The sequence below is a fragment of the Necator americanus genome, chromosome II (assembly GCF_031761385.1).
Source record: "Necator americanus strain Aroian chromosome II, whole genome shotgun sequence".
Lineage (NCBI taxonomy): Eukaryota > Metazoa > Nematoda > Chromadorea > Rhabditida > Ancylostomatidae > Necator > Necator americanus.
The window spans coordinates 17,834,775-17,851,088 of record NC_087372.1 but is presented as its reverse complement, the minus strand read 5'-3'; the positions used below and the strand labels follow the sequence as shown (position 1 = coordinate 17,851,088).

Sequence of the window (16,314 nt, the reverse complement as noted above, 5' to 3'; positions counted from 1 at the left end):
CACACACACACACACACACACACACACACACACACACACACACACACACACACACACACACACACACACACACACACACACACACACACACACACACACACACACACACACACACACACACACACACACACACACACACACACACACACACACACACACACACACACGGACTAAGCTCGTTATTATATATCATGACATATATTGATGGATAGATATAATATACAGATATCATTGTCAGACCTTTAACCACATCATCAGTCAGTTGTTTCCAATTGATCCTCGATTTGGTCAGGCAAACACCAACAGTACCTCCACTTGTCTCAATCATAAGCGAAATTTCTACAGCGCATTCTCCTAGTCCTAGAGACTTCAAGAAGATCTTTTTTTCTTTTTTAATAAATTTGTTTCTAAAAAAATCTAGCTTAAGGGTCAGTTTACTTGTGTATTCTCTATATTCGGTCCCTGTCATTTGCGGTTATCGCTGGAACACACCAGGTGTCCGATGCATTTAATTTTATTAGGGTGTTCGGAAAATGTCTGCCGAAATACGACAAAATTCCAAAACAACACAACTTTTTAGCAACATTTTATTGTTCGACGAAATAATCTCCATCAACATCGACAACCTTCTGCCAACGTCTCACAAGATCAAAGATTCCTCTGGCGTAGACCTCCGGCGACTTGGAGGCGAAGAAAGCCCGAAGGTCATTTTCGAGGTGGTCACGATCATCGCAGCGCTTCTCTTCCAGGTGATGCTGAAGCGATCGGAAGAGGTGGTATTCGCTCGGGGCCAGGTCCGGGCTGTACGGTGGTTCCCATCCGAACTCCAGAATTTTCTGGGAAGTCTTCTTCGCGATGTGAGGGCCGCGTTATCGTGCAGCAGGCGAACGTTGTCGAGCATCGAGTGCTCCTTGCGGATCTTGTCGGCCAGTCTTTGCAGTTGAGCGCAGTAGACCTTGGCGTTAACTGTCGTGTTGTCCGGCAGCAGTTCGAAACGGTAGTGAACTCCCCACCAGACGCTCAGCATGACCTTCTTCTCATGAATCTCACCTTTCACGAAAGGATCCGGCATTTCATCTCTAGCGCACCACGCACGCTTGTGGGTGTGGTTGACGTAGAGGACCCACTTTTCATCTCCAGTGACAATGGTGTCCAGCCAGTCGGATCTGCGGCTTCTGGAGAGTGCAGATATCCAGGCGTCTTTGGCGGTTGCCATCGCTCAATGTATATGGGAGCCACTGACCGAGCTTTTTCAGCATTCCGGGAGATCGCAGTCCATTGCTCACGGTGGACAGCGAACAGCCAAGACTGGCAGCAAAATACCGCACACCTCCATATGGATGCTGCTCCGCCATATTCTTCAGTTCGTCGAACGACATTGCAGTCGGTCGACCAGAGCGAGGCTCATCTTCGAGTTTCTTGTTTCCGGCTTTGAAGTGCTGGAAACAGGCGCCCACAGGCCGCTCAGAAGGGGCTTCAGTGCCGAATACATGACTTAAGTTTCGGTGGGCTTTAGCAGCGGGATCGCCAGGTTCGAACTCGTAAAGGAGTACGTGTCGAATACGGGTGGAATGTTCGGCCCTTATAGGATGAAATAGTCAAGGAAGAGGGAGCCAGATATGTTGTGTATACAAGTGGTAGTGTCCTTATGTAATATATTTAGAACGGGAACTTCCAGAACATCTCAAAAATCTGCGCTACTGCGAAATTTTCGGCACATACTTTCCGAACACCCCAATATTTAGCTTAGTGGATTAGCAAATAGTGGAGGTAGTGCAGTCTGAAGGAGGTTCTTTTGTGACTGCACGATCGTTCAATGGCTCGAGACCGTCCCAGCGCCAACCAAGCCTTTCATCACTTAGTGGTCGATAAATTGGTTCGACTTCTCCTGGAGGATAAAAACACTGAGTTGATGCATCGGCTAGCCTCCACAAGTCATGGAATAGGGTGAACTCGTGTTCGTGAATCTGAATTGAAGTAAACATTGGCGCATCCCAAGCAGATTGGTGACGCCAAACACTTGATCCTTCATCCACTTTAGCTTCACAAATGAGACATTTCATTGCTGACATCCATCTTCAATCGTCGCTGACCGCACTTTCCTACCATTTGTGAGATGCAAGTCACGATAGGATCAACAGTGCTGCTGAAAGTGTGACAGAGGCCGTACATTCTTTAAAACAACCCTTTTGTTTGCTCTTCAGCCGCTCGTTTCTTCCTACTCAGCACAGGAGTCACATTATTATCATATCGTTATCTCTTGGCCCGAATACACACGGATGGAAGTAGGATATGTTTGTTTCGTTGAGCATAAACTGCCTTGTACTTGATGTTATGAGAACGAAGTCATGAGCAAGGGTGGTGCAACTGCCGGCTTCCGGCTTCAGCCGCATGTAATATCATCCCAACTTCCGTATTGCATCCTTGAAAATGGCGCTGGTGCCCCAAATTTCGAGTGAGATTGTGTCACCCTGCTGAACTCCTCTCCTCACGTTGAATGAGACGTTATTTTGCAATTGCAAAGTTGTGGTCGCGATGTTCTTGTATGATACACGAATTACCTTTATTTATGAAAGGGTACTCCTTGATGGTTACTTGACCGCATGACTAAGCTTTCACCTAGTGTTCTTCCGCCCCGTTTCGATTCACTGCTGTGAAGAACCTGCAGATGCCAAGCCCTCTGCAGATAGGATGAGTATTCCCTAGGTTATGCAAATCTATTTTAATTAATACAACCTGGTGGATTCTTTCTGTTGGGAATCTTGCGCTCTGACAGGTAACGTCTGCAGAACTAACCAGAATGCCGATGAGTTTTCACAATAGGTTCTTAAGATGTTCTGATCCTTTTGAGACCTGGTGTTGCATGTTTCTTTACATGGTATGTCAGATTTGGGAAGGAGGGCCTCTGGGACGAAATGTTCGTTTTTTCATCTTTTAGTTAGTTCAAGTTTTTAGTCGCATTCTTCGCCAATGTTGACTGGTACTTGATGAATGTCTTCGGATTTCCTTTGTGAAGCTCGCAGAGAGCTTCGGTTTTTGCTAGAAGAAAAATCGTCTTCAAAGGAAGGGATGGAGTGTACAACTTAGGGACCACATTTACGTTCGTCAGCAAAACGTTATATTGACGACGGGGCCTTCACTTCAACTTGATTTCTCTCCTGAGAGAAATTCCACGTCGCGTCGAGAGAAATCTGGGAGTTTTCGATGAATGATGGATCCAAGTTTCCATGGATCTTCTTAATGCCATCATTTTGAATCCAGAAATGTCACATACTTATCTGCTGTTTACAAGGGATTCTGAGGTAGCGTTCTCTTAGAGTTCTCTGGTTCCAAATTCTGCACTGACGTCCCTGACGACGATCTGCAGAGCGTAAATTCTTCTTTTCGCATTTTCTCAAAACTGAAGCATCTTTTGTGCTTCGTCGGTGCCGTCGTCGATCGATTTCTTCACAGCCATCAGGCTTTCTGGTTTAAGAATTAATGCTCATTGTCATTCTTGTGTTCTTGTGGCGAGAATACCAACTCTACAATTCTTTTGCTTCGCATGTTCCCAGTTTTTCTTCACTGATGTCAAATCGTTGATGTTGCTCCATTTCGATCATTCCTGTGGCAATATACTTGATTTTCTTCCGTGCGTACCGTTAAGAAAACCCAAACTTTTTGCAACAAATTATTCTTGGGGGGGGGGGCTGGCAGATCGGTAATTGCGCCGTGCAGCAGCTAACAACATTTCGAAATTTTTTGCTCGTTCCTGAACTTCTTGTTCAAGCCCTTCAACTCCCATTTGAACTCTTATTTTACCTTTTAATACAGTAGAACTAATGGACTAATAAGTTATGATGTACTCCCGTTCAATTTTTTGCTAGTGATCGTCGACTGAGGTCAAGGGACACGGTATCTCGACAAGCATATCTTGAAGACAAGTCTGATGGACACAGCTATACTTCCCATTACACTGACTGTACGGCTGTGTTTGTGGGTATGGATTTATGACAATGGAGATACATCATGCGATTCCTCGTCAAATGCCACACACCGAAAATAACGGATAGAATAAGACAGAGTTGAACGTTAAATGATGATTACTTATCTCTCATGCTTACACGGAGCAAAATTAACATTTTTTAAACTGTTTGTGTCCCTAAAGTCGCCATTGGCTTGAACCACGTTTTGCTGACACCATTTGGAAGCTTTGAAAAAACTCGAAACTTTCTGAAACAATGCAATAACGCTTGCCGAAAGTTTCACTTTACATGATTGGCGCTTTTCCTGAGGTGAACGGATAACATCGCAGTCTTTGTTCTCATAAATAAATAATCTTTGATTTATTTTCTAATAAGTGAAAGTATTCCAATTTCTCTTATTCATTTTTCTTGGACTGCACTTTCCAACACTTGCTAATTTATGTTTCTCTTAACTTTCTCAGAAGCAAATTTCATTTACCACTGCATCAGAAAATCCGTCCTGTTAAAGGAGTTCCCGTGGATTTCCAAACAAGCCTTGCCATCAACATCAGCGATGGAGTGTATCCTAATGAGATCCACTGCTGTTACCTTCTAAATGGCTAATTCTACTTACCACCGATCATATCATATCATCGGTGCGTTGAAGGTTGGTAAAAGTCCGATGTGTCTGCACGATTGTTCTGAGGTTCGAATCCGCCTTGGTGCTCACCAAGCTTTTCACCAGACGTTTCTGCGCTGATAAAAACACCGACCTAACCCACCGGCTAGCCCCGCAAGTTACTTTATAGGCCAGATACGCTTTCGTGAACCTCGAACGATTCTGAATTGAAATGAATGTGGTGTTGCATGCCAGGCGGGTCGATTAACCCCACACACTTTATCCCTTACTCTTAACTTCTACACTGCATCCAGCACATAAAATCTACTCTATTAAAACTTATGTAGTACTAATATGACGAAACTGCTAACTACTAATATAACAACAATGCTATTATTTTCCCCTGAAATAATTTTCTACTGTGTTTTTCATCTTTTTTTTTTCATCTCGTTTCCCACGCATTCATTGCTATGTGTTCGTAGTGGTTTGTGGATTCCTCATTTCGATGTCCATAGTAATCAAAATTGTTGGATAAACATCCTTCAGAATAGTTTTTCTTCATTGCGAGTCAGATGAACAGGGAAAGCCGAATTGGTTGATAAAGGATGCGGTGGTAGGTTTGGTTTCGCAAAAATAAGGTCTCACAGATTTCTCAGATTTAATGTACTTTGTGGAAGGAAATGGATATACTTTGAAAGATGTGAAATAGTGAATCCGCCTTTGTTAGCGGACTACGGATACACTGTCTAGAACAAGGTTAGTGGAGCGAGTATGTAACGACATTCAGTGGTGGTCTGCACGCTTGTTTCCTAGCATTTCTTGGTTATTCTCCCGCTAAATTTCGTCTATTTGTTGTTTTCGTTCACATAGGAGTTCGCTTGTCAATTATCTCTGGATTCGGTGAGTTTCTCCCGAATCCGTCGGTGAAACTTCACCCGTCTATGCCAGAAATAGTGTTCTTGGTTGGAAAAATATCTGTGGATGAAGCGTAGGAAAGGAAAGGCAGAAATTAAAATTTCTGCTTATCAAAGGTAGCGTGTCCTGAAATTGACTTGGTACTGAAATCCCAGGAAAAACGTCAAGTTCGGGTTGTAGGTTACGGGCGTGTCCCCTCACATTTCCCCCGGTCGTCCATAAAAACGGCGTGGGAACCTTGGCTCGATACGTTAGAACACACATCTTGGTACACGCCCCAGTCCCCTCAACAGCCTGTGGTTCGGTGGTTTTACCTGACTATACTGGAAAAGAGACCTCATTAAACTTCTACCGCTCGCTCGTGGACGCGGCGCCAGAGTTGGCGTGTTGCTACTATTTCTGTACGAGAGAACACCTTTTTTACGGTGAGAAGGGTAGGATGAGAACCACGTTCGTTTCCGTAATCTACAACCCGAACTCTGCATCCTCCCCTGGGTTTTCATGTCACGTCAACTTCGTGACATACTGCGTTTATTTAAAGAGCTATACGTAAAAAAGCAGATTAATCGATCGCAGCATCTGGTTGCATCATACAAAACCTTCAGTTGTATGTTTCTTCTACTTCTCGACTTTCCTATCTGCAACTTCAGAAAACGGTGAGAAGCCTGTTTAAAACGCCCTATTATTTACGTTGTATGTAGTGCAAATACATAGAACAGACAGTCATTATGTCTAGGTTCTGTGTTTGCGGAACAGTGCTGACCTGTTCACCAGCTTCGATGTTTTGATAAGAAGCTGTGACGCTGTCACCAGCGCCTGGCAAGGGCCGGTACGCAGTGATTGCTGACTCTACATGGTGATACGCTATGCAGGAATTTCTCTCTGGATCTTCGCAAATAATTTGTGGAGTTCACCAGTGCTTACTAATCCACTTACAAGTTGAAACCTACAAAAATTTTTTATCGATTTGCTTGAGCTGCAGCTAGGATTGCCGCTGATCTTTCTCTGCAGAAATTCCCGTCCAGCCTTAGCCATGTTGGACTAACTTCCCGTGACCACAGATATAACACAGATTTCATCTGCGATTTTGATCGGCTGCGGGAATTTTATGCGTAGAATTACAGCACAAATAAAGTTCATAGTGCAAATATCGTAACCGCGCAAAAAAAAAACTCGGCAAAAGATATCTGTTGCATCAGTGATTTAGCACCTCAGCTAACCAGCCAAAGTTCCAGTGGAAAATTTTCTTCAAGTTTTTGCTGGGCAATGCATACACTGGAAACTTGATTCTCCGCTGGATCACATCGTCAAGCAAAAAAGATATAGGAAAAAGCCTTGACCTGTTCAGAGTGTTTCTTCCTAACACTAAAAAGTTTCCTTTTAAATCGGTGCTTGCAATAGAATTCTTCAGAAGCAATTTTCTTTTCTTCGTGAAATAACGTCTGTTTCGTGATCATTCTTTCCCGTTTCCATTCCTTCTTTCTTATGTGAAAGTCTACTGTGCGTTTGAGGACCACTGCAACGCGCATCACCTGTATAATGCGACCGAATTGTTGTGGAAGTATCACATATACAAAAGGCATTTGAGCTATGAGGAAAACATGGGATCTTATGTGCGGCGGGGTGGAGGGATTGTGGATTTCGTTATGCGCATTTCCTTCGTTAAGTTACACATACTCTGCCCAGGACTCTGATAAATTTCTTCTTTTTCAAATCGTTTTCCTTTTCCTTGCAATCAGGTTGTCTTTCGTTTTCTGGGTGCAAAGATAACATAGTTTGGGGAGAGGGGACCCCGCTCCAATTGAATTCTACTTGTGAGTGCAAAACGTCCGTAGAACACAAAAACTGTTCTTAAAGCCAGTGTACCACGATTTTGATGTTTGAACCCACAGCGAAAATATGGACTTTAGCTAGTGGATTGCGGAATCCAGCGTGGTTCCGCTCCTCCTCTCATAATCGTCGTAAAAAAAAGAGGGGGACCCACCTTTTCTCCTATGAGGTACGTTAGAAAGCGCTTCTGTGTGCACGTTCCAGTCCCCTCACTAGCCTATTTATTTGTCTCACTTGAATAGGCTGGTGAGAAGAAATCACTGATCTTCGACCGTTCTCTCGTGGATGCGGATGATTTATGGATGCACAAGGGTGGCGCGTCGTGAAATCGTCGTGAAAATGGCGTCTTCCAGGCGTTTTTTACAACGACTAGCAAAAGATGAGCGGGACCATGTTGAGTTCCACGATCTGCTATCCGAACTCTTCGCTTTTGCTGTGGGTTCCACGTGATACACAGCCTTTAAGTGACAAATGACTTTCCCATTTGAAAAGCATTTGAGAATAGTTCAACAATTTCCAGGTCACTGGAGGTGAATAGTTGAGTGAATCGGGACCCTATGCATTAGTCTTCGAGAATCCAGGATATGTAGGCTGAGGGTACTAAAAGAAAAAACGAAGATAGAGCCGGAACTACTGTTTCAACTCTTAGTAGCTTAAACCTACACGTCATGGACCTCGAAGGCTAGTACTTAGCTTTTGGTGTCCGAATTGGCTTGTCATTTTGTGCTGTGCTCTGAGGACCCTATACGCTGAAAAGTACGGTTCATCTAGAGGAGCGTTGAGTAACCTTCGCAACTACTCTTGCACCGCAACAGATGTCGCTAACACATTAGCCATTAGCATTATGTTTAACCAGAGCGTTGTTTTTGATCTTTCATTTACGGTCATTTGCGAAATGAATTCGACCCAGTGACAATGCTTTAGTATCAATCCTCTCCTAGTTTTTAGTAGCGTTTCTTTTTCATGCGTGATTAGGTGTTGTTCCACCCGCTTGAGTGCATACGGACCAACTGTAGGTCACACTGTCGTCAAAAAGTTTAAATCGCAAACATTTTCCATCAAAATTCACCTTTGCAGTCGAAGCTAATTTTGACACTTTCATCTCTTCGCAACTTATATTGGCTGGCCCAATTCTCCGTGCGAGGCTGTCGACGGTGTTTCGGGCGGTCATTACTGTCTCACTATTCATTTTCTTTAAGAAGCTTGCACTATGCTTCATTACCATAGGTAGCATGTAAAGAGCTTCGTTAGAGTGTTGATAAGAACTGCCGAAAGATTCCTTAGATATTCAGTTCTTATCCTATCGGGACCGAGTGGCGTACGATTTCTAACCGACGTGATTGCATGTCGTGCTTCAGGCTGGAAGCTCTGGAGTGACATGACCGTCTTTCTTCAGATGGTGACGAGACAAGTGGACATGGCTGTCAAAGAGATCGAAGAAGAAGTCGTGGACGATTTTCTCCATTTTCCTTCTCGATAGGGCGGGTGTGGCGCAGTCGGTGAGACTACATGATCGACCGGAGGTTATTATCCGCCCTAGTGCTCACCAAGGATAAAAACACTAAATTGACACATCAGCTAGCCCTCCGCAAGTCACTGTATAGGTCAGTTACACGTTCGTAAACTTCAAACGATTCTGAATTGATGCAAACCCTGCGGCGCTTCCGAAGCGGATTGACTAACGACAGGCACTTAGTCCTTTATCCTTATCCGTTCTCGATGCAATGGTTGTTCCATTTGGGTTCTGGAAAGCACTCATTCTCGTCTTTAGATTGGCGAATTCTTGACGGATATATCGAATGCTCTTTCCGGCTTCGCCTTTCGGCAACCACTTCAAGTCTTCTCTCTTGGAAGCTTTTTATCGTCTCTCTGCAAAGCCTTGCGAAGTCTAGCGTGAGTTCCTGGTTGCCTGCGGCTCATGCTCCTCCATGCTGGCGCATTGGCTCAAAAGTTTCGGGAGTTTCTGTAGATAGACTTCTGTTGGCTTTTTTAACTCACAGCTTTCCTCGTGCAGCCGTTAAGGTGTTTAACGAACCGATTGTATTCCTCATCTATTCGTTTTCTCCTCACTCCGAGTGAAAGAAAATCCTCGGAGGAGGAGGCGATGGTCCGACCCCGTATAGAAGAACAACAGTGACATCCGTCAAGCAGGAGTTTTTACTGGTAATAATGTGGTTAATTTCAATACGTTACCCTCCCGTGTCCAACGTAGAGAGGAGTGCTTCTTAAACTGTGAGTTGTCATGGGTGGTCTCAGTAGTCATGATAAACTCGAAACTTCTCCCCCTGTTCATTTCATTATAGGCCGTAGGTTCCAATGTGAAGTTCCTCAGGTGTCCTTCTGGGGACAATTTTGGTGTTGCAATCGCAAACAATGACCTTGTAGAAGGTATGCTGTTCTCTGTAGAACTTCTCCAAGTCCGCATAGAAAGCTTCGACTTCTTTCTCTACGTAGCTTGATGTTGGAGCATAAACGAAGAAGATAGTCCAAGCTGGCGTTGAACCACATCTGCTCCTCCGCAGAGGTCCGATTACGGTTGTATGTTGTTCGAAAGAGTCGATGTTCTTTGCCATACTCGAGTTGACGAGGACGCCAGCTCCACCAACAGCTCTACTGTCGCATGTTCCTAAGAACAGTTCTTCCTCAGTTTCATATAAGGGGTTCATCTCATCTTAATCAATCCGATGACACCGTGCTTAATCTTCCCTGCTTACAGCACAAAATCTTCAGTGACTGCTTCCGATGCAGGTGTATGTACGTGCGCTAAAAGAACAGATCGTCATCCTAGTCCTTTTTCTTTCGGCAGCCTAGATGACTCCCGCCACCACGTCCTTTCTGGCGCTACCGTACACCGTACTAGGCTTTTCTCCGGAATCAAGAGATACTTTTTACAACTGTGTCTTGCATATAATTTTAAAACCCGTGAACAGATTGCCTGCCTCGAGTCTCATTAGTTTTAGAAAGCATTACGTTCTCCCGGAGTGGACAAGTGGAGCTTATTTGTTGGAGGCAACTTCAAATCCTCTCCTTTGCAGCTTCTAGTCACTGTATTGGGGGGTTTTGGATAGACCGACGTGAGAGATACAAGGATATTATGAGTCAGTCCTTGCACACAGAACAAGAAAGTCCTTTTACTGATCCCTCTAGTGAGGAAGATCCGTGGAGGACTGTCCTATAGGAGTGAGAAATTCTCCATCAAGTTGATGTATACTTCACTTTACTTTTGGTATACACTTTGGAAACACTTTTTTCCATCTTTGTTCGCATTTTTCACTTAAAAACACGCTTACGACTCATTCCTCAGCATTATGATACGTAACAAATAATCGACAATTTTTTAAATGTTTAAAGGCATCACCCCACGAATCTGAGGTGGTGCAGATTTCAGGTGGAGTATTCGTATGCGGGATGGGAGACTATGGAGAAGGGGGTGATTCCGTCCATTTTTTTCTAATTGCCGTAAAAAACGGCCAGAAGATACTTCTTTTTTTTTTTCTACAGGGAGTTCGACTGGAGGTCGCCAGCCCTGTTCGGCGCCGCATCTTCCGGGTCGTTTTTTACAGCAGTTAGGAAGAAATGGACAGAATCACCCCCTCTCCGTAGTCTCCCATCCCGTATACGAATACTCCACCTGAAATCCATACCTCCTCAGATTCGTGGAGTGATGCCTTTAAGTAATAAAAACTACGATGAAAAAAACACAAATCAAATAACTACGTTTCAAGTGCTCCTTCAAAGCAAGCTCAATTTTGCTATTACCGGAGCAGATATGTAATGATGAAGCTGAAAGAGGGATTGCCTGTTGCTATAAAAATATAACGACCGATGTATCACACTTTGCAAGATACAGCTCAATGACTACAGATCAACCAGAAGGCTGGATGCACAGAATTGGTTCTTGGAATTCCTTCGTCGCAGAAATTGCTTTAAAAAAAAACGTTAGCGCAGCCGCAAGAAGATAGCAGACAAATATTTCTGGTGATGCATTTATGCAAGCTTTTTTAAAATGAAATGAAAACTTTAGAAAAAACAAAGGTAGCTTTCATCGAAATACATACTTTTGGCGAGCCGTGCACGTCAAGTAGCATGGTTCTTTGCCTTGTTGAGAAAAAAGAACTTTCTATCGAAGTTTTCTGAACTAAAGTGAAATATATAAGTTGAAGGAAACAAATGTTTACCCATGTCAACACTCTTTTTTTCTGCTGTTTCGCAAGCAACGTTGTTGCGATTGTTGTAGTGACTTCAACATATGCTTGGCTGCTTGTGCGCACCCTGGGAGATAACAACGTCGACTCGTCTCTTGCCAATCTGAACTCACTTTTCATAAAGACACACTTGATCCTACTTTTCCATGACACATCCACCATTTGTGAGGTGATTCGTTATTGTTGCAGGCATTGATCTGTGAAAATCCAATTCGGAAAACCGAAGTGAACCAATCTTTTGGCATCAGGGCCCACTCCACAGGAAATTTGAGTCAATAACTAATACGAAGGAATGTGGTATGCATAGCTGCGAGGCCAATAAAGATGGTGTCACGGTCATCTCCCACAGTCATGGAATCCCTTCGATTATTTGGTGGAAATAACCTCTCATTGAAATACACTATGCTGGAGCTTCGCTTTAAATCCTGAAATGAAGGTGGCCAGTAACATATGCGCTTGGCTCCCATCGGTCTTGCAGCTTAAGCATGCTGGACATTTCCAGAGAACAGTCGCGTTCCCGTTGACCCTATGTGCGTCTGCTCCTCCCGCGGTGCCGTACACTTTCTCCTGATCGCTCTCTGTTGGCGTTAATGACGGGTCGGCGCTTCTAACAACGTGCTCTGTATTACATTGAATTCAGAGGGATAAGAAGGTTTCCACCGCTGCTTCTCCTCAATTTTTGCCGCTGTTTTGAACCGGTCCTTAGGGCTAAAGTGAGATGTATTGTGAAGTACGTAGGATGTGTTTTTAACGTATTGTTCAATGAGTAGTAAGGGCAATATTACTCAGTGAGGCATCGCCTATAGTGGCAGTAATCTCCCGACTGATCGGGCGCTCCCAAAGCAGATGCTGCTCCGATCTGTGGGCTGTATATCAACTGATATTTTAGAAGAGAGAACCTACGACGACTGCAGGGAAGAAGTTGCGATCTCAGAAGTGGAGTCTCATTTTAGTTTTGCTTTCGTCGGCACATAAAGTTTCTAGCAAAGAGTGGAGAGAGTTCCTCACATTTACTTCTTGAAATGCCAAACCCCTTTTTCTTGAAATGATCTGAAATATTTTCGCTCACTCACGTGCAATTTCCAAATGAAGTTTTGACAAGTTAAATTCCGATGATTGTGCCATTTGATGAGGACACAACCAAGGAAAGGAAACAATTTTGAACGATTAGGAGCAAAAATGTTCAAAAAATCGAACATCTTCGTTATAAAACGGTATTTCCACGATATCCTGTTCTGAAGTTGCTAGAAATGCAGGAAAAAAGTGTAGGCAAGTTCTCCTCAAGCGTCCTCAATGAAATTTTCCGTTGGCTCGTACTATGTTATCTAAGGTATGCCGATGTGTACCTTTGCTCATGCACAACCAAATAATGCAACGTTTATCATATGTGTAAATAAATGTCCATCCGGGAAGGTTGTTGGTTGTCTATTGTTTGAACAAGAGTGTCGAGAGCATTAGAGGCGATGGATGAGAAATCTGTCAAGTACTGTCGGATCATCCCATCAATCAGCGAGCTCTTTCTAATTGGAAATTAGAGTTTGAGAGGGATATTGAAACGGAAGAGTGGAAAAAGATTGTAGAAAAAGAGTGAACATGTGCTCTAGATTTCAACGTTTTGTCTGTTTTGTCGTTTTGTCTTAACTTTGAAAATTAAAAATAGCATAAAACAACACATCATTTATTAGATGCCCCAATAAATAGGGATGTGTTGCTGTGTCACCCTGCTCTCACGTTGGGTTTTTATTTGTCCTATCTACCTAACCCAAAAAGGCTTCTCTTCGCGAAGATAATAGCAATGATTTAAATTTTTTGAATTCAGCTCGAAATGAACCAGTCGGTAGGACAAGCTCATTCCCTCCGAAACGTAAATGAACACGCTCGAATATTCTGTACACCGATGCGCTTCACGCTCCGCTCTACACTTTTCCCGTTCACCTCTACCGCACTGTCACGTCCTCTCCTCTCCATTTGAGAATTTTACAAAAATCCCTTATCTTGCTTACGTGTTCACGCTCGCATGCAATTAATCTTGCGCAGCTGATGACTTACAGGTTTAATAAATCCATGCTCTTCTGCCCAATCAGATTGCTCATGGAAAACAATCCTTGCCGTCTAGATTTAGCTGCTACATGGAAGAACACTTCGAGCGTTCACCTTTCTCAGTTTTTGCTCTCATCATCCGGATTGCGCTTTGCATCGAAATCGCATAGCAATTATTCTTAATCCGTAAATGGGACTACATTATCACCGTAACAAATCAAACAGTCGGAGAACCGTGACTGCTACGTGGCCTCTCCTTGCAAAAGGAGGAGCGGAGGACTGATTGCTATCGTAGTTCTCGATATGAACAGAACACAGTAAAACGGAGATAATTAAGAAGGTAACCTATCGACTAAGAATGGTTGACCAACAAGTCAAATCGGTACTACAAAAAGGAAGAAACATTTTAATGGATTTTGCCGGAACTTGAAAGTAATTAGTTGGCCGCCGTAGTAAGAAGTCAAATCGCGGTGAAGGAGATTCGTGGTGTTCACGACTTCTTCGTGAAATATGATCCAGTCAGAGTTGGTTAGGACCAGTTGTACTAAAAAATGGGTAAAATGTAGTAAGGGGAACTTAACCCCTTACTTCTGGAAGCTCAATTTCTTTTTCTCTCATAATAATTTTAGCTTTCACGTCACAGATCCTCTAAGACTAATGCTTACGTTTCAGGGTCCCGACTTTTTATTTATTATTAAATACTATTATTAACAATTAATTGCAGTATTTCCTTCTAGAAGTAAGAGCCACGGTTGAATGCCCCCACACCCCAACTACACTTTACCCCCTAAAATATCTCGTTGGTGTCAACGGATTTCAATATTTCGAGCGACTCCTCACATCACTTCAAGTTCCGGAGGCTCCAGACTCACACTTCTCGATTTGGCTGGATTATTGATGTCACTGAGCGACCCTGAGATGGTTTAGGTGGCACTGCGTACCGCTTGGAACCTGAAACGGCTCCAAGACGAAGCTTCACATCCTTCTTAAGGAACAAAGAACTCGAACAGTGCCAGGTTCCCAAGCAGACCTTTGAATCACATCAAGCCAGTGGCTACCGTTCGTTCACCTCGCATCCCTTCGTGCCGTATGCAATCTGCGATCGATGGACCACGGCCCCTCAATGAGAATAGTGTAGCCTATTCAGTCCAGTGTACGGTATTCACAATTAATCTTCGCCTGCATTTGTTTACGGCGTACGTTCGCTGTCAACGAAATCGCACGTTCGGCCTCCCCCGAGACGCCAGGGATACCCTCCCACGCCACCACATATGATACGTGCAGGCCTAGCGAACCACTGTAGTCTACAGTATTCCTTTGCCGCATACGCTGTCCGGTTTATGTTCACTTCCCACCGTTTACCGTCGATCAGTGTTACGCGCTGGATTTGGTAGGAATTTTGCTACTTTTCCATAGCACTAAGCAATTTTTATACGTGCCATGAGATGTCTTGGCAAATCTGTTGGATTCAAGTGCACTGTGTACCTGCTCACTAACTTCCATCATTGCCCACCTAATGTGTCCCGCGACGGAAAGATTCGCGAAGAACAGCTGGTCGGGATATGAGTTTCCCCAGATTTCGTCCAGATCTGTTTTTATCACTTCCAAACATGTTCTGGGTTTGGAAATTCAAGAAATTTTGATGCATTCTTTCTACACATGTAATTTCCTTCTTCAGTAACATAGGCTCCACAGTGACGAAGAAAGTGACTTGGCAGCGGAGAAATGGAAATACACGCACAGATAAGGACATTGTTGACTTCAAGCACTTTAGGCGGAATTTCTTTGCTTACTCTCCGTTGTTGTTAATTGGCTTCAAGGGAGCATCCTACGTAGGCAGTCTTTTAGTTCTGTTTTAAATGATTATTGATTTTCCATTACACAGGATTATACTATGTTTCTTTGGAGGTTTTGACCTCAGTGTGGTCTCTTGTTGTTTCTGCGACAGCGAAACTTAACTATGGGAATGCACTTCACTGCCCGGTCAGTCTCCGTAATGTTGTATTCTTAACCATTTGACCTAACGGCAACGATACTAACGTTATAAATCTTATCTTTTGGTGGCCAGTGCACTCCACATCGCAGGGGTCGCAGTATTTCGTCATCGGCTTTGCTTGCGTCAACGTCTATCTGGGGGTTTTCTGGGTTTTTCGAGAATGTGCTCATCGATCGATGCTACTGTTGATCTCCGCCGCCATTCGTAAGCGTTTGTCTGGCCTCTCCATGTTTTCATTTGTGATAGTCTTATCTACTGCATGTATCATTGGTAGTTGGTCACCACTCTTGAGAATGGAAGCGATGCCAAGCTGTCTGCGATAGATTCCTCTTCGGTTGAGTTTGATGGAAATGGAAGTGATAAGTGTAGAGAAATGTTAGCGAGAGCGAGGAATGCACATGTAGCCTTTCATGTTTCTAATGATATTAAGAAGCACTGTAGTGTGTAGCGATAGATTAAGCTATCTAAGTAGTGGGGGCAAAAGTTGTTGAACGCCAGCAAAGTCTCAAATACGAAAGAATCTGATTTGGTTCGGGAAGTTCTGCGCGTCACTTTCGAAATTGCGAAATTCTAACAGCTTACGAGGACATCCACTGGGCCTCTTTACATGCTGCTTCCGAGGGATGCTGTTGTTCAGGACGGAACTGCTTGAATTATTTTCATGCTGGTTTTCATATGTCAAATAGGAAGCATAGGAAATACCAGAGAAAAAAAAAACAGTTCGTTGGACTATCGGTGTTGGTGTTTCGTTCCATACCCCATAGA

At 43.7% G+C, this 16,314-nt stretch overlaps 3 protein-coding genes across 4 annotated transcripts; all 3 read right to left on the bottom strand.

The window, feature by feature from the left end:
• Positions 1–640: 640 nt before the first annotated feature.
• On the bottom strand, positions 641–1,216 carry RB195_018262 (uncharacterized protein; the record flags this gene model as incomplete). The annotated part of the gene is made up of 1 exon (XM_064185613.1): positions 641–1,216. One exon carries the CDS (start codon positions 1,214–1,216, stop codon positions 641–643), a length of 576 nt encoding a protein of 191 aa, XP_064041494.1.
• A 538-nt stretch (positions 1,217–1,754) lies between these two features.
• RB195_018261 (uncharacterized protein) lies at positions 1,755–2,072 on the bottom strand (the record flags this gene model as incomplete). 2 transcript variants are annotated; one of them, XM_064185611.1, is made up of 1 exon in its annotated part: positions 1,755–2,072. In XM_064185611.1, one exon carries the CDS (start codon positions 2,070–2,072, stop codon positions 1,755–1,757), a length of 318 nt encoding a protein of 105 aa, XP_064041492.1. The 2 variants fall into 2 exon arrangements, with proteins under 2 accessions (XP_064041492.1, XP_064041493.1); XM_064185612.1 differs by having other exon boundaries at positions 1,755–2,063.
• A 7,533-nt stretch (positions 2,073–9,605) lies between these two features.
• On the bottom strand, positions 9,606–9,974 carry RB195_018260 (uncharacterized protein; the record flags this gene model as incomplete). The annotated part of the gene is made up of 1 exon (XM_064185610.1): positions 9,606–9,974. One exon carries the CDS (start codon positions 9,972–9,974, stop codon positions 9,606–9,608), a length of 369 nt encoding a protein of 122 aa, XP_064041491.1.
• Between the last annotated feature and the right edge of the window lie 6,340 nt (positions 9,975–16,314).